The sequence below is a fragment of the Nerophis lumbriciformis genome, linkage group LG39, assembly GCF_033978685.3.
Source record: "Nerophis lumbriciformis linkage group LG39, RoL_Nlum_v2.1, whole genome shotgun sequence".
In the NCBI taxonomy this organism is placed as follows: Eukaryota; Metazoa; Chordata; class Actinopteri; order Syngnathiformes; family Syngnathidae; genus Nerophis; species Nerophis lumbriciformis.
Window position 1 is genome coordinate 22207649 of NC_084586.2, and position 18460 is coordinate 22226108.

General features: G+C 35.2%; 1 protein-coding gene across 3 annotated transcripts in view; it reads right to left on the reverse strand.

Moving 5' to 3' along the window:
- Positions 1-798: 798 nt before the first annotated feature.
- wnk4a (WNK lysine deficient protein kinase 4a) overlaps positions 799-18460 on the reverse strand; it is a 143742-nt gene continuing 126080 nt past the window's right edge. For 2 of the 3 annotated variants that reach the window (XM_061932134.2, XM_061932133.2), the window contains exons 17-20: positions 17586-18069; positions 10901-11106; positions 1324-1418; positions 799-1256 (exon numbers count right to left, since the gene is read on the reverse strand). In XM_061932134.2, coding sequence (XP_061788118.1) covers positions 1254-1256; positions 1324-1418; positions 10901-11106; positions 17586-18069 — 788 coding nt within the window. In that variant the 3' untranslated portion in view covers positions 799-1253. Of the gene's footprint in view, positions 1257-1323; positions 1419-10900; positions 11107-17585; positions 18081-18460 lie in introns of those variants that run through there. The other variant, XM_061932135.2, reaches the window with a different exon arrangement.

Below are 18460 nucleotides of genomic sequence, written 5' to 3' on the forward strand. Positions count from 1 at the left end.
ATTATTGGAGAAAAAAGATTTGCAACAAATATATTTGGAATTGTTTTGGGGTATGAAAAATATATATTTTTGAGTACAAATTTATTTTAGGGTTAAAATGTTTTTCTATATATTTTATATAAACCCTGTTATATATTAACTCAAAAATATATTTGTAACAAAAACAACATTTTTAACCTTAAAATATATTTGTAACCAAAACAAAAACATTTGGAGTTTTTTTAATTTATTATTGGACAAAAAAAAAAAAGATTTGCAATAAATATATTTGGAATTGTTTTGGGGTATGAAAAAAATATATATTTTTGAGTCCAAATTTATTTTAGGGTTAAAATGTTTTTCTATATATTTTATATAAACCCTACTATATATTAACTCAAAAATATATATTTGTAACAAAAACAACATTTTTAACCTTAAAATATATTTGCAACAATAACAACTTTTTTTTATTTTTTTTTTGTAAAAAAAAAAAAAAAAGAAGATTTGTACAAAAATATTATATATATATATATTTTTTTTTTTACCAAAAAAATAAAATAAAAACATTTTGCTGTCGGTATTGTTTGTAAAAAGTATGTTTGTTGTTTGGTTGCATAAAGAGTGTTATCCGAGAGACAGAGTGTATCCTGAAGTACCAAAACAGACCAACAGGAGACGCTGAGCTGCTGTAAACCATCCAAAAAAAAAAAAGCATGCGACTACATTATAAACATGAACAAAAAAAGCACTCGACTACTTTATAAACATGAATAATGATTATTATCGGACTTATTATTGCTCTTCGGGCATCATTTCCCTTCATGTCTTGGAGAATATTGCACAAACTGTCGTCTTTTATACAAGCCAGCGGCCTTTTTCTGGGTGGAAGAAGCATGTGACCACTTCCAGCCAATCAGAGAGCACAAAGTCATTATCATCCTTAATATCATCATTATTCAAACAGAGCGAAGGGGAATAAAAGTTATTTTGTGGATTTCCACCTTCTAAAGAATTCTTCTTCTTCAGTCGTAAAACAAAGGCAGAGGACGGCTGATATCAGCGAATATCAACAATCGTCGTATCGACGCAGTCTCACTGATTGGGAGGAAAATGAATTGAACCTCGTTAAAAAGTTTTTCTCTTCTGGATTCTGCCTCAAATATTTTTTTCTGTAGTCCTTGTCGTCTCCGGCCATGTCGGCGAGCTCTGCGGGCGAAGGATTGAAGCGACCTTGTCTTCAGGTGAGGTAGTCCAGGTGTGCTGAGACGCTCTTACTGAGGACACGACAAGAAGACGAGTCAGCCGGGAGACAAAAAAGCACGAGCGGACGAGCAAACTCACCAGTCGACTCTTGTCTGAGGCGAACGTCACGCCTTTGCTGGCTTTTTCCTGCGAGCCGCTGCTGCTTTCACCCAGGGAGTTCCTTCTGATGATGCCTGCAGGAAACACCTCTGATGTTAGCACGCTAGCAGTCGTCAAGCTCCGAAATGTTTCCATTTCTAGTGCATACCTGCAAAATTAGCTAAATAAGCTTACATGCTAACGCTAGCAGTACGTAACAAGTAACACAAGTACCAAAATACATGGATTTGAGGTTTAAATATGTAAAAATAGCTTAAAAAAGCTAACATGCTAACTTTAGCATGCTATTAGCATTGGTCAAGTACCAAAATATATGGATTTGAGGTGTAAATATGTAAAAATAGCTTAAAAAAGCTAACATGCTAACTTTAGCATGCTATTAGCATTGGTCAAGTAGCAAAATATATGGATTTGAGGTGTAAATCTGTAAAAAAAAAAATAGCTTAAAAAAGCTAACATGCTAACTTTAGCATGCTATTAGCATTGGTCAAGTACCAAAATATATGGACTTGAGGTGTAAATCTGTAAAAATAGCTTAACAAAGCTAGTGTGCTAACTTTAGCATGCTATTAGCATTGGTCAAGTACCAAAATATATGGATTTGAAGTGTAAATCTATAAAAAAAAAATAGCTTAAAAAAGCTAGTGTGCTAATTTTAACATGCTATTAGCATTGGTCAAGTATCAAAATGTATGGATTTGAGGTGTATATCTTCAAAATGAGCTCAAATAAGCTAAAATGCTAATGTCTGCATACTTACATGCTAACGTTAGCAGTACGTAACAAGTAACACAAGTACCAAAATACATGGATTTGAGGTTTAAATATGTTAAAATAGCTTAAAAAAGCTAACATGCTAACTTTAGCATGCTATTAGCATTGGTCAAGTACCAAAATATATGGATTTGAGGTGTAAATATGTAAAAATAGCTTAAAAAAGCTAACATGCTAACTTTAGCATGCTATTAGCATTGGTCAAGTAGCAAAATATATGGATTTGAGGTGTAAATCTGTAAAAATAGCTTAACAAAGCTAGTGTGCTAACTTTAGCATGCTATTAGCATTGGTCAAGTACCAAAATATATGGATTTGAAGTGTAAATCTATAAAAAAAAATAGCTTAAAAAAGCTAGTGTGCTAATTTTAACATGCTATTAGCATTGGTCAAGTATCAAAATGTATGGATTTGAGGTGTATATCTTCAAAATGAGCTCAAATAAGCTAAAATGCTAATGTCCGCATACTTACATGCTAACGTTAGCAGTACGTAACAAGTAACACAAGTACCAAAATACATGGATTTGAGGTTTAAATCTGTAAAAATAGCTTTAAAAAGCTAACATGCTAACTTTAGCATGCTATTAGCATTGGTCAAGTACCAAAATATATGGATTTGAGGTGTAAATCTGTAAAAAAAAAAAAAAGCTTAATAAAGCTAACATGCTAACTTTAGCATGCTATTAGCATTGGTCAAGTACCAAAATATATGGACTTGAGGTGTAAATCTGTAAAAATAGCTTAAAAAAGCTAACATGCTAACTTTAGCATGCTATTAGCAATGGTCAAGTACCAAAATATATGGATTTGAGGTGTAAATCTGTAAAAAAAAAAATGCTTAAAAAAGCTAACATGCTAACTTTAGCATGCTATTAGCATTGGTCAAGTACCAAAATATATGGACTTGAGGTGTAAATCTGTAAAAAAATAGCTTAACAAAGCTAGTGTGCTAACTTTAGCATGCTATTAGCATTGGTCAAGTACCAAAATATTAGCCTTTGAGTTGTATATATGTAAAAAAAATAGCTTAAAAAAGCTAGTATGCTAACTTTAGCATGCTATTAACATTGGTCAAGTACCAAAATATTAGCCTTTGATTTGTATATATGTAAAAAATAGCTTGAAAAAATCTAGTGTGCTAATTTTAGCATGCTATTAGCATTGGTCAAGTACCAAAATATATGGACTTGAGGTGTAAATCTGTAAAAATAGCTTAACAAAGCTAGTGTGCTAACTTTAGCATGCTATTAGCATTGGTCAAGTACCAAAATATTAGCCTTTGAGTTGTATATATTTAAAAAAATAGCTTTAAAAAATCTAGTGTGCTAACTTTAGCATGCTATTAGCATTGGTCAAGTACCAAAATATATGGACTTGAGGTGTAAATCTGTAGAAATAGCTTAAAAAAGCTAGTGTGCTAACTTTAGCATGCTATTAGCATTGGTCAAGCACCAAAATATTAGCCTTTGATTTGTATATATGTAAAAAAAAAGCTTTAAAAAATCTAGTGTGCTAATTTTAGCATGCTATTAGCATTGGTCAAGTACCAAAATATATGGATTTAAGGTGTAAATCTGTAGAAATAGCTTAAAAAAGCTAGTGTGCTAACTTTAGCATGCTATTAGCATTGGTCAAGTACCAAAATATTAGCCTTTGAGTTGTATATATGTAAAAAATAGCTTAAAAAAGCTAGTGTGCTAACTTTAGCATGCTATTAGCATTGGTCAAGTACCAAAATATATGGATTTGAGGTGTAAATCTGTAAAAATAGCCTAAAAAAGCTAACATGCTAACTTTAGCATGCTATTAGCATTGGTCAAGTACCAAAATATTAGCCTTTGAGTTGTATATATATAAAAAAATAGCTTTAAAAAATCTAGTGTGCTAACTTTAGCATGCTATTAGCATTGGTCAAGCACCAAAATATTAGCCTTTGATTTGTATATATGTAAAAAATAGCTTTAAAAAATCTAGTGTGCTAACTTTAGCATGCTATTAGCATTGGTCAAGTACCAAAATATATGGATTTGAGGTGTAAATCTGTAAAAAAATAGCTTAAAAAAGCTAGTGTGCTAACTTTAGCATGCTATTAGCATTGGTCAAGCACCAAAATATTAGCCTTTGATTTGTATATATGTAAAAAAAAAGCTTTAAAAAATCTAGTGTGCTAATTTTAGCATGCTATTAGCATTGGTCAAGTACCAAAATATATGGATTTAAGGTGTAAATCTGTAGAAATAGCTTAAAAAAGCTAGTGTGCTAACTTTAGCATGCTATTAGCATTGGTCAAGTACCAAAATATTAGCCTTTGAGTTGTATATATGTAAAAAATAGCTTAAAAAAGCTAGTGTGCTAACTTTAGCATGCTATTAGCATTGGTCAAGTACCAAAATATATGGAGTTGAGGTGTAAATCTGTAAAAATAGCTTAACAAAGCTAGTGTGCTAACTTTAGCATGCTATTAGCATTGGTCAAGTACCAAAATATTAGCCTTTGAGTTGTATATATATAAAAAAATAGCTTTAAAAAATCTAGTGTGCTAACTTTAGCATGCTATTAGCATTGGTCAAGCACCAAAATATTAGCCTTTGATTTGTATATATGTAAAAAATAGCTTTAAAAAAATCTAGTGTGCTAACTTTAGCATGCTATTAGCATTGGTCAAGTACCAAAATATATGGATTTGAGGTGTAAATCTGTAAAAAAAATAGCTTAAAAAAGCTAACATGCTAACTTTAGCATGCTATTAGCATTGGTCAAGTACCAAAATATATGGACTTGAGGTGTAAATCTGTAAAAATAGCTTAACAAAGCTAGTGTGCTAACTTTAGCATGCTATTAGCATTGGTCAAGTACCAAAATATTAGCCTTTGAGTTGTATATATGTAAAAAATAGCTTTAAAAAGCTAGTGTGCTAACTTTAGCATGCTATTAGCATTGGTCAAGTACCAAATTATTAGCCTTTGAGTTGTATATATGTAAAAAATAGCTTAAAAAAGCTAGTGTGCTATCTTTAGCATGCTATTAGCATTGGTCAAGTACCAAAATATATGGACTTGAGGTGTAAATCTGTAAAAAAATAGCTTAACAAAGCTAGTGTGCTAACTTTAGCATGCTATTAGCATTGGTCAAGCACCAAAATATTAGCCTTTGATTTGTATATATGTAAAAAATAGCTTTAAAAAAATCTAGTGTGCTAATTTTAGCATGCTATTAGCATTGGTCAAGTACAAAAATATATGGACTTGAGGTGTAAATCTGTAGAAATAGCTTAAAAAAGCTAGTGTGCTAACTTTAGCATGCTATTAGCATTGGTCAAGCACCAAAATAATAGCCTTTGATTTGTATATATGTTAAAAAATAGCTTTAAAAAAATCTAGTGTGCTAATTTTAGCATGCTATTAGCATTGGTCAAGTACAAAAATATATGGATTTGAGGTGTAAATCTGTAGAAATAGCTTTAAAAAGCTAGTGTGCTAATTTTAACATGCTATTAGCATTGGTCAAGTACCAAAATATATGGATTTGAAGTGTAAATCTGTAAAAAAAAAAATAGCTTCAAAAAGCTAGTGTGCTAACTTTAGCATGCTATTAGCATTGGTCAAGTACCAAAATATTAGCCTTTGAGTTGTATATATGTAAAAAAAATAGCTTTAAAAAATCTAGTGTGCTAACTTTAGCATGCTATTAGCATTGGTCAAGTACCAAAATATATGGACTTGAAGTGTAAATCTGTAAAAATAGCTTAACAAAGCTAGTGTGCTAACTTTAGCATGCTATTAGCATTGGTCAAGCACCAAAATATTAGCCTTTGAGTTGTATATATTTTAAAAAATAGCTTTAAAAAATCTAGTGTGCTAACTTTAGCATGCTATTAGCATTGGTCAAGTACCAAAATATATGGACTTGAGGTGTAAATCTGTGAAAATAGCTTAACAAAGCTAGTGTGCTAACTTTAGCATGCTATTAGCATTGGTCAAGCACCAAAATAATAGCCTTTGATTTGTATATATGTAAAAAATAGCTTTAAAAAATCTAGTGTCCTAATTTTAGCATGCTATTAGCATTGGTCAAGTACCAAAATATTAGCCTTTGAGTTGTATATATGTAAAAAAATAGCTTTAAAAAAATCTAGTGTGCTAACTTTAGCATGCTATTAGCATTGGTCAAGTACCAAAATATATGAACTTGAGATGTAAATCTGTAAAAAATAGCTTAACAAAGCTAGTGTGCTAACTTTAGCATGCTATTAGCATTGGTCAAGCACCAAAATATTAGCCTTTGATTTGTATATATGTAAAAAATAGCTTTAAAAAATCTAGAGTCCTAATTTTAGCATGCTATTAGCATTGGTCAAGTACCAAAATATATGGACTTGAGGTGTAAATCTGTAAAAAGAGCTTAACAAAGCTAGTGTGCTAACTTTAGCATGCTATTAGCATTGATCAAGTAGCAAAATATTAGCCTTTGAGTTGTATATATTTAAAAAAATAGCTTTAAAAAATCTAGTATGCTAATTTTAGCATGCTATTAGCATTGGTCAAGTACCAAAATATATGGACTTGAGGTGTAAATCTGTAAAAATAGCTTAACAAAGCTAGTGTGCTAACTTTAGCATGCTATTAGCATTGGTCAAACACCAAAATGTTAGCCTTTGATTTGTATATATGTAAAAAATAGCTTTAAAAAATCTAGTGTGCTAATTTTAGCATGCTATTAGCATTGGTCAAGTACCAAAATATATGGAGTTGAGGTGTAAATCTGTAAAAATAGCTTAACAAAGCTAGTGTGCTAACTTTAGCATGCTATTAGCATTGGTCAAGCACCAAAATATTAGCCTTTGATTTGTATATATTTAAAAAAATAGCTTTAAAAAATATAGTGTGCTAATTTTAGCATGCTATTAGCATTGGTCAAGTACCAAAATATTAGCCTTTGAGTTGTATATATTTAAAAAAATAGCTTTAAAAAATCTAGTGTGCTAACTTTAGCATGCTATTAGCATTGGTCAAGTACCAAAATATATGGACTTGAGGTGTAAATCTGTAAAAATAGCTTAACAAAGCTAGTGTGCTAACTTTAGCATGTTATTAGCATTGGTCAAGCACCAAAATAATAGCCTTTGATTTGTATATATGTAAAAAATAGCTTTAAAAAATCTAGTGTGCTAATTTTAGCATGCTATTAGCATTGGTCAAGTACCAAAATATATGGATTTGAGGTGTAAATCTGTAGAAATAGCTTAAAAAAGCTAGTGTGCTAATTTTAACATGCTGTTAGCATTGGTCAAGTACCAAAATATATGGATTTGAAGTGTAAATCTGTAAAAAAAAAAAATAGCTTAAAAAAGCTAGTGTGCTAATTTTAACATGCTATTAGCATTGGTCAAGTATCAAAATGTATGGATTTGAGGTGTATATCTTCAAAATGAGCTCAAATAAGCTAAAATGCTAATGTCCACATGCTTACATGCTAACGTTATTAGCATGCGTTGAGGACAAAAATATATGGCTTTGATGTTTGCACTTGCATGAATAGCTGAAAAAGCTAGCATGCTAACAGTTAGCATTTGTCGGGTACCAAAATATCTGACTCCTGTTGTATTCCTGCAAAATTAGCCACAAAAGGCTAACATGCTAATGTGAGCATGTGTCAGTTAGCAAAATGTATGGCTTTGAGGTTTATACCTGTAAAATTAGCACAAAAAAACACAACTATCATGCTAATGTTGGCATGCTACCAGCTAGCATTTCTCGAGTACCAAAATATTTGACTCCTGTTGTATTTCTGTAAAATTAGCCACAAAAGGCTAACATGCTAATGTGAGCATGTGTCAGTTAGCGAAATATATGGCTTTGAGGTTTATACCTGTAAAATTAGCACAAAAAACACAACTATCATGCTAATGTTAGCATGTTAACAGTTAGCATTTTAGCAAGTTACCAAAACCATCTGACTCTCTGGTGTATAACTGCAGAATTAGCTTTTAAAAAAGCTAGCATGCTAATGTGAGCACATGTCAAGTACCAAAATATAATAAATATGTAAAAATAACTTTTGAAAAAAACTACCATGCTAACAGTTAGCATTTGTCAAGTACCACAAAATTTAACTCCTGGTGTAAACCTGCAAAATTAGCTTTAAATATGCTAGCATGCTAATGTGAGCACATGTCAAGTACCAAAATATAATAAATATGTAAAAATAACTTTTAAAAAAAACTACCATGCTAACAGTTAGCATTTGTCAAGTACCACAAAATTTAACTCCTGGTGTAAACCTGCAAAATTAGCTTTAAATATGCTAGCATGCTAATGTGAACACCTGTCAAGTACCAAAATATAGTAAATATGTAAAAATAACTTTTTAAAAAAACTACCATGCTAACAGTTAGCATTTGTCAAGTACCACAAAATCTAACTCCTGGTGTAATCCTGCAAAATTAGCTTTAAATATGCTAGCATGCTAATGTGAGCACATGTCAAGTACCAAAATATAATAAATATGTAAAAATAACTTTTTTAAAAAAACTACCATGCTAACAGTTAGCATTTGTCAAGTACCACAAAATTTAACTCCTGGTGTAAACCTGCAAAATTAGCTTTAAATAAGCTAGCATGCTAATGTGAGCACATGTCAAGTACCAAAATATAATAAATATGTAAAAATAACTTTAAAAAAAAACTACCATGCTAACAGTTAGCATTTGTAAAGTACCACAAAATTTAACTTCTGGTGTAAACCTGCAAAATTAGCTTTAAATATGCTAGCATGCTAATGTGAGCACATATCAAGTACCAAAATATAATAAATATGTAAAAATAACTTTTTTTAAAAACTACCATGCTAACAGTTAGCATTTGTCAAGTACCACAAAATTTAACTCCTGGTGTAAACCTGCAAAATTAGCTTTAAATATGCTAGCATGCTAATGTGAGCACATGTCAAGTACCAAAATATAATAAATATGTAAAAATAACTTTTGAAAAAAACTACCATGCTAACAGTTAGCATTTGTCAAGTACCACAAAATTTAACTCCTGGTGTAAACCTGCAAAATTAGCTTTAAATATGCTAGCATGCTAATGTGAGCACATGTCAAGTACCAAAATATAATAAATATGTAAAAATAACTTTAAAAAAAAACTACCATGCTAACAGTTAGCATTTGTCAAGTACCACAAAATTTAACTCCTGGTGTAAACCTGCAAAATTAGCTTTAAATATGCTAGCATGCTAATGTGAGCACATGTCAAGTACCAAAATATAATAAATATGTAAAAATAACTTTTAAAAAAAACTACCATGCTAACAGTTAGCATTTGTCAAGTACCACAAAATGTAACTCCTGGTGTAAACTTGCAAAATTAGCTTTAAATATGCTAGCATGCTAATGTGAGCACATGTCAAGTACCAAAATATAGTAAATATGTAAAAATAACTTAAAAAAAACAAACTACCATGCTAACAGTTAGCATTTGTCAAGTACCACAAAATTTAACTCCTGGTGTAAACCTGCAAAATTAGCTTTAAATATGCTAGCATGCTAATGTGAGCACATGTCAAGTACCAAAATATAATAAATATGTAAAAAAAACTAAAAAAAAACTACCATGCTAACAGTTAGCATTTGTCAAGTACCACAAAATTTTACTCCTGGTGTAAACCTGCAAAATTAGCTTTAAATATGCTAGCATGCTAATGTGAGCACATGTCAAGTACCAAAATATAACAAATATGTAAAAATAACTTTTAAAAAAAACTACCATGCTAACAGTTAGCATTTGTCAAGTACCACAAAATGTAACTCCTGGTGTAAACTTGCAAAATTAGCTTTAAATATGCTAGCATGCTAATGTGAGCACATGTCAAGTACCAAAATATAGTAAATATGTAAAAATAACTTTAAAAAAACAAACTACCATGCTAACAGTTAGCATTTGTCAAGTACCACAAAATTTAACTCCTGGTGTAAACCTGCAAAATTAGCTTTAAATATGCTAGCATGCTAATGTGAGCACATGTCAAGTACCAAAATATAACAAATATGTAAAAATAACTTTAAAAAAAAACTACCATGCTAACAGTTAGCATTTGTCAAGTACCACAAAATGTAACTCCTGGTGTAAACTTGCAAAATTAGCTTTAAATATGCTAGCATGCTAATGTGAGCACATGTCAAGTACCAAAATATAGTAAATATGTAAAAATAACTTTAAAAAAACAAACTACCATGCTAACAGTTAGCATTTGTCAAGTACCACAAAATTTAACTCCTGGTGTAAACCTGCAAAATTAGCTTTAAATATGCTAGCATGCTAATGTGAGCACATGTCAAGTACCAAAATATAACAAATATGTAAAAATAACTTTTAAAAAAAACTACCATGCTAACAGTTAGCATTTGTCAAGTACCACAAAATGTAACTCCTGGTGTAAACTTGCAAAATTAGCTTTAAATATGCTAGCATGCTAATGTGAGCACATGTCAAGTACCAAAATATAGTAAATATGTAAAAATAACTTTAAAAAAACAAACTACCATGCTAACAGTTAGCATTTGTCAAGTACCACAAAATTTAACTCCTGGTGTAAACCTGCAAAATTAGCTTTAAATATGCTAGCATGCTAATGTGAAAATGCAGCAAATGATTCTAAAACCTTTTTGACATCTTGATGCTAATGCTAACGTCCCTGTACTAAACACTGAAGAGTGGTGTGGTGTGGTGTGGTGTGGTGCCCCCCCCCCTCCAGTGGCCCCTCCCAGCGGTGTCTCCCACCTTGGAGCGGCATGACGTCGCAGCGCTGCAGGCTGTTCCTGCGTGAGGGCACAGGCCCCGCCCCCTTGGACAGACGGCGCTGGCGGCTGGACAAGATGGCGGCGGGGGCCACGATGCCCGGCGGGGGCACCTTGCCCATCTTGTGATACAGGTCCTCCATCTCACGCTTCTGGCACGCCTGCAGGGCCTGGACCTCCGACTGGTGCCTGCAGGGACCACAGGACGGCCCGGGTGAAGTGAAGGAGGAGGCTTCGCCACGCGTCTTAAAATAAAGCTCCGCCCACTCAGCGTCAGTCGTTTGGTTTTTCGTTAGCCAGCCAGGTAACCTAGCATGACGCTGCTGTTGTAACGTAGTGTTAGCATGTGGCTAAGCTAATGTTGCTAACGTTGTATGTGATACATGGCATCTACTGTCCTGATCCCACTCCCGTACTGGAAAGCGGTCAAAAAAAAGTATCGGATGATATCAGCTTGCATGTAAAATGTCCGATACAAGCAGTCGTATCTATTAGTGGGGTCCCGATACATTATTGATATCAGCAAAAGAGCAAGTATCAGATGATATCAGCTTGCATGTAAAATGTCCGATACAAGCAGTCGTATCTATTAGTGGGGTCCCGATACATTATTGATATCAGCAAAAGAGCAAGTATCAGATGACATCAGCTTGCATGTAAAATGTCTGATACAAGCAGTCGTATTTATTAGTAGGGTCTTGATACATTATTGATATCAGCAAAAGATCAAGTATCAGAAGATATGAGTTTGCATGTAAAAAGTCTGATACAAGCTCCTCTGATACAAGCAGTCGTATCTATTAGTGGGGTCCCGATACATTATTGATATCAGCAAAAGATCAAGTATCAGAAGATATGAGTTTGCATGTAAAAAGTCTGATACAAGCTCCTCTGATACAAGCAGTCGTATCTATTAGTGGTGTCCCGATACATTATTGATATCAGCAAAAGATCAAGTATCAGATGACATCAGCTTGCATGTAAAATGTCCGATACAAGCAGTCGTATCTATTAGTGGGGTCCCGATACATTATTGATATCAGCAAAAGAGCAAGTATCAGATGATATCAGCTTGCATGTAAAAAGTCTGATACACGCTCCTCCAATACAAGCAGTCGTATCTATTCGTGGGGTCCCGATACATTATTGATATCAGCAAAAGAGCAAGTATCAGATGACATCAGCTTGCATGTAAAATGTCCGATACAAGCAGTCGTATTTATTAGTGGGGGTCCCGATACATTATTGATATCAGCAAAAGAGCAAGTATCAGATGATATCAGCTTGCATGTAAAATGTCCGATACAAGCAGTCGTATCTATTAGTGGGGTCCCGATACATTATTGATATCAGCAAAAGAGCAAGTATCAGATGATATCAGCTTGCATGTAAAAAGTCTGATACACGCTCCTCCAATACAAGCAGTCGTATCTATTCGTGGGGTCCCGATACATTATTGATATCAGCAAAAGAGCAAGTATCAGATGACATCAGCTTGCATGTAAAATGTCCGATACAAGCAGTCGTATTTATTAGTGGGGGTCCCGATACATTATTGATATCAGCAAAAGAGCAAGTATCAGATGATATCAGCTTGCATGTAAAATGTCCGATACAAGCAGTCGTATCTATTAGTGGGGTCCCGATACATTATTGATATCAGCAAAAGAGCAAGTATCAGATGACATCAGCTTGCATGTAAAATGTCCGATACAAGCAGTCGTATTTATTAGTGGGGGTCCCGATACATTATTGATATCAGCAAAAGAGCAAGTATCAGATGATATCAGCTTGCATGTAAAATGTCCGATACAAGCAGTCGTATCTATTAGTGGGGTCCCGATACATTATTGATATCAGCAAAAGAGCAAGTATCAGATGATATCAGCTAACATGTAAAATGTCTGATACAAGCAGTCGTATCTATTAGTGGGGTCCCGATACATTATTGATATCAGCAAAAGAGCAAGTATCAGATGATATCAGCTTGCATGTAAAATGTCCGATACAAGCAGTCGTATCTATTAGTGGGGTTCCCGATACATTATTGATATCAGCAAAAGAGCAAGTATCAGATGATATCAGCTTGCATGTAAAATGTCCGATACAAGCAGTCGTATTTATTAGTGGGGTCTTGATACATTATTGATATCAGCAAAAGAGCAAGTATCAGATGATATCAGCTTGCATGTAAAATGTCCGATACAAGCAGTCGTATCTATTAGTGGGGTCCCGATACATTATTGATACCAGCAAAAGAGCAAGTATCAGATGATATCAGCTAACATGTAAAATGTCTGATACAAGCAGTCGTATCTATTAGTGGGGTCCCGATACATTATTGATATCAGCAAAAGAGCAAGTATCAGATGATATCAGCTTGCATGTAAAATGTCCGATACAAGCAGTCGTATCTATTAGTGGGGTTCCCGATACATTATTGATATCAGCAAAAGAGCAAGTATCAGATGATATCAGCTTGCATGTAAAATGTCCGATACAAGCAGTCGTATTTATTAGTGGGGTCTTGATACATTATTGATATCAGCAAAAGAGCAAGTATCAGATGATTTCAGCTTGCATGTAAAATGTCCAATACAAGCAGTCGTATCTATTAGTGGGGTCCCGATACATTATTGATATCAGCAAAAGATCAAGTATCAGAAGATATGAGCTTGCATGTAAAAAGTCTGATACAAGCTCCTCTGATACAAGCAGTCGTATCTATTAGTGGTGTCCCGATACATTATTGACATCAGCAAAAGATCAAGTATCAGATGACATCAGCTTGCATGTAAAATGTCCGATACAAGCAGTCGTATCTATTAGTGGGGTCCCGATACATTATTGATATCAGCAAAAGAGCAAGTATCAGATGATATCAGCTTGCATGTAAAAAGTCTGATACACGCTCCTCCAATACAAGCAGTCGTATCTATTCGTGGGGTCCCGATACATTATTGATATCAGCAAAAGAGCAAGTATCAGATGACATCAGCTTGCATGTAAAATGTCCGATACAAGCAGTCGTATCTATTAGTGGGGTCCCGATACATTATTGATATCAGCAAAAGAGCAAGTATCAGATGATATCAGCTTGCATGTAAAATGTCCGATACAAGCAGTCGTATCTATTAGTGGGGTCCCGATACATTATTGATATCAGCAAAAGAGCAAGTATCAGATGATATCAGCTTGCATGTAAAATGTCCGATACAAGCAGTCGTATCTATTAGTGGGGTCCCGATACATTATTGATATCAGCAAAAGAGCAAGTATCAAATGATATCAGCTTGCATGTAAAATGTCCGATACAAGCAGTCGTATCTATTAGTGGGGTCCCGATACGTTATTGATATCAGCAAAAGATCAAGTATCAGATGATATGAGCTTGCATGTAAAATGTCCGACACAAGCAGTCGCATCTATTAATGGGGTCCCGATACATTATTGATATCAGCAAAAGAGGAAGTATCAGATGATATCAGCTTGCATGTAAAATGTCCGATACAAGCAGTCGTATCTACTAGTGGGGTCACGATACATTATTGTTATCAGCAAAAGAGCAAGTATCAGATGATATCAGCTTGCGTGTAAAATGTCCGATACAAGCAGTCGTATTTATTAGTGGGGTCCCGATACATTATTGATATCAGCAAAAGAGCAAGTATCAGATGATATCAGCTTGCATGTAAAATGTCCGATACAAGCAGTCGTATTTATTAGTGGGGTCTTGATACATTATTGATATCAGCAAAAGGGCAAGTATCAGATGATATCAGCTTGCATGTAAAATGTCCGATACAAGCAGTCGTATCTATTAGTGGGGTCCCGATACATTATTGATATCAGCAAAAGAGCAAGTATCAGATGATATCAGCTTGCATGTAAAATGTCCGATACAAGCAGTCGTATTTATTAGTGGGGTCTTGATACATTATTGATATCAGCAAAAGAGCAAGTATCAGATGACATCAGCCTGCATGTAAAAAGTCTGATACAAGAGCCTCCGATACAAGCAGTTGCATCTATTAGTGGGGTCCCGATACATTATTGATATCAGCAAAAGATCAAGTATCAGATGATATGAGCATGCATGTAAAAAGTCTGATACAAGCTCCTCCAATACAAGCAGTCGTATCTATTCGTGGGGTCCCGATACATTATTGATATCAGCAAAAGATCAAGTATCAGTAGACATCAGCTTGCATGTAAAATGTCCGATACAAGCAGTCGTATCTATTAGTGGGGTCCCGATACATTATTGTTGTCAGCAAAAGAGCAAGTATCAGATGATATCAGCTTGCATGTAAAATGTCCGATACAAGCAGTCGTATCTATTAGTGGGGTCCCGATACATTATTGATATCAGCAAAAGAGCAAGTATCAGATGATATCAGCTTGCATGTAAAATGTCCGATACAAGCAGTTGTATCTATTAGTGGGTCCCGATACATCATTGATATCAGCAAAAGAGAAAGTATCAAATGATATCAGCTTGCATGTAAAATGTCCGATACAAGCAGTCGTATCTATTAGTGGGGTCCCGATACATTATTGATATAAGCAAAAGATCAAGTATCAGATGATATCAGCTTGCATGTAAAATGTCCGATACAAGCAGTCGTATCTATTAGTGGGGTCCCGATACATTATTGATATCAGCAAAAGAGCAAGTATCAAATGATATCAGCTTGCATGTAAAATGTCCGATACAAGCAGTCATATTTATTAGTGGTGTCTTGATACATTATTGATAACAGCAAAAGAGCAAGTATCAGATGATATCAGCTTGCATGTAAAATGTCCGATACAAGCAGTCGTATCTATTAGTGGGGTCCCGATACATTATTGATATCAGCAAAAGAGCAAGTATCAGATGACATCAGCTTGCATGTAAAATGTCCGATACAAGCAGTCGTATTTATTAGTGGGGGTCCCGATACATTATTGATATCAGCAAAAGAGCAAGTATCAGATGATATCAGCTTGCATGTAAAATGTCCGATACAAGCAGTCGTATCTATTAGTGGGGTCCCGATACATTATTGATATCAGCAAAAGAGCAAGTATCAGATGACATCAGCTTGCATGTAAAATGTCCGATACAAGCAGTCGTATTTATTAGTGGGGGTCCCGATACATTATTGATATCAGCAAAAGAGCAAGTATCAGATGATATCAGCTTGCATGTAAAATGTCCGATACAAGCAGTCGTATCTATTAGTGGGGTCCCGATACATTATTGATATCAGCAAAAGAGCAAGTATCAGATGATATCAGCTAACATGTAAAATGTCTGATACAAGCAGTCGTATCTATTAGTGGGGTCCCGATACATTATTGATATCAGCAAAAGAGCAAGTATCAGATGATATCAGCTTGCATGTAAAATGTCCGATACAAGCAGTCGTATCTATTAGTGGGGTTCCCGATACATTATTGATATCAGCAAAAGAGCAAGTATCAGATGACATCAGCTTGCATGTAAAATGTCGGATACAAGCAGTCGTATTTATTAGTGGGGTCTTGATAAATTATTGATATCAGCAAAAGAGCAAGTATCAGATGACATCAACTAGCATGTAAAATGTCCGATACAAGCAGTCGTATCTATTAGTGGGGTCCTGATACATTATTGATATCAGCAAAAGAGCAAGTATCAGATAATATAAGCTTGCATGAAAATGTCCGATACAAGCAGTCGTATCTATTAGTGGGGTCCCGATACATTATTGATATCAGCAAAAGAGCAAGTATCAGATGATATCAGCTTGCATGTAAAATGTCCGATACAAGCAGTCGTATCTATTAGTGGGGTCCCGATACATTATTGATATCAACAAAAGAGCACGTATCAGATGATATCAGCTTGCATGTAAAATGTCCGATACAAGCAGTCGTATCTATTAGTGGGGTCCCGATATATTATTGATATCAGCAAAAGATCAAGTATCAGAAGATATGAGCTTGCATGTAAAAAGTCTGATACAAGCAGTCGTATCTATTAGTGGGGTCCCGATACATTATTGACATCAGCAAAAGAGCAAGTATCAGATGATATCAGCTTGCATGTAAAATGTCCGATACAAGCAGTCGTATCTATTAGTGGGGTCCCGATACATTATTGATATCAACAAAAGATCAAGTATCAGATGATATGAGCTTGCATGTAAAATGTCCGATACAAGCAGTCGTATTTATTAGTGGGGTCTTGATACATTATTGATATCAACAAAAGAGCAAGTATCAGATGATATCAGCTTGCATGTAAAATGTCCGATACAAGGAGTCGTATCTATTAGTGGGGTTCCCGATACATTATTGATATCAGCAAAAGAGCAAGTATCAGATGATATGAGCTTGCATGTAAAATGTCCGATACAAGCAGTCGTATTTATTAGTGGGGTCTTGATACATTATTGATATCAACAAAAGAGCAAGTATCAGATGATATCAGCTTGCATGTAAAATGTCCGATACAAGGAGTCATATTTATTAGTGTTGTTCTGATACATTATTGATATGGGAGATCAGTCCATATTGATATCAGCGATCGGTCTGATAGGTGTAGCTAGCAGCTCCACCACAGCTAAGCAGACATAGGAGTGAATATTAAAGAAGGTGTCCAGTAAGAAGCGTGTCCGCAGCAGCAATGAGTGACTCACTTGTCTCGCAGCTCCTGCAGCTGGTCCATCATGTCGCTGTCGGAGTCGTCGCTGCTCAGGTAGGTGGTGCTGCAGCTCATCATCCACAGGTGGTGCAGGGCGCTGTTGTGCTGAGGACTCCCCGCCGCTCCGTCCCACAGACGACCCTCCGGCCCGCCGTCCGCCATCAGGCTGAGGCTGTGCGCTCGCCTCCTCTGGCCACGCCTCCTGGCTCTCGGACGCTCCTCCGCCGCCTTCTCGTCTTCGTCATCGTCATCGTCATCCTCGTCCTCGTCCTCGTCCTCGTCTTCGTCCTCGTCCTCGTCCTCGTCCTCCTTGTCCAGGTCCTGCAGCAGGTCTCTGCGGGGGTGCGGCTGAGGACGGGTCTGGGACCTGGGCTCGTCGGTGTCGTCGTGTCCGTGTGAGTCTGGCGAGGCCGAGGCCAGGAAGTCGGTGTTGGGCGTGACTTGGAAGCGTCCGACTGTCACCGCAGCTGCTGCTCCTCCTGCGGAACACCTCATCAAAATCAGTATCCAAAAAAGTTAGCATGCTAATGTTAGCATTTGTCAAGTACCCAAATATCTGACTCCTGGTATATACCTGTAAAATTAGCTAAAAAAAAAAATATATATATATATACAGCATGCTAATGTTAGCATGCTAGCAATTAGCATTCGTCAAGTAACAAAATACATGACTCCTCTGTATACCTGAAAAATTAGCTGAATAAGCTAGCATGCTAATGTCAGCATAATTACATGCTAACGTTAGCGGCATGCGTCAAGTACCAAAATTAAACGCTTTGAGGTAAAAAAAAAAAAAAAATGCTAAAAAAGCTAGCATGCTAATGTCAGCATAATTACATGCTAACATTAGCGGCATGCGTCAAGTACCAA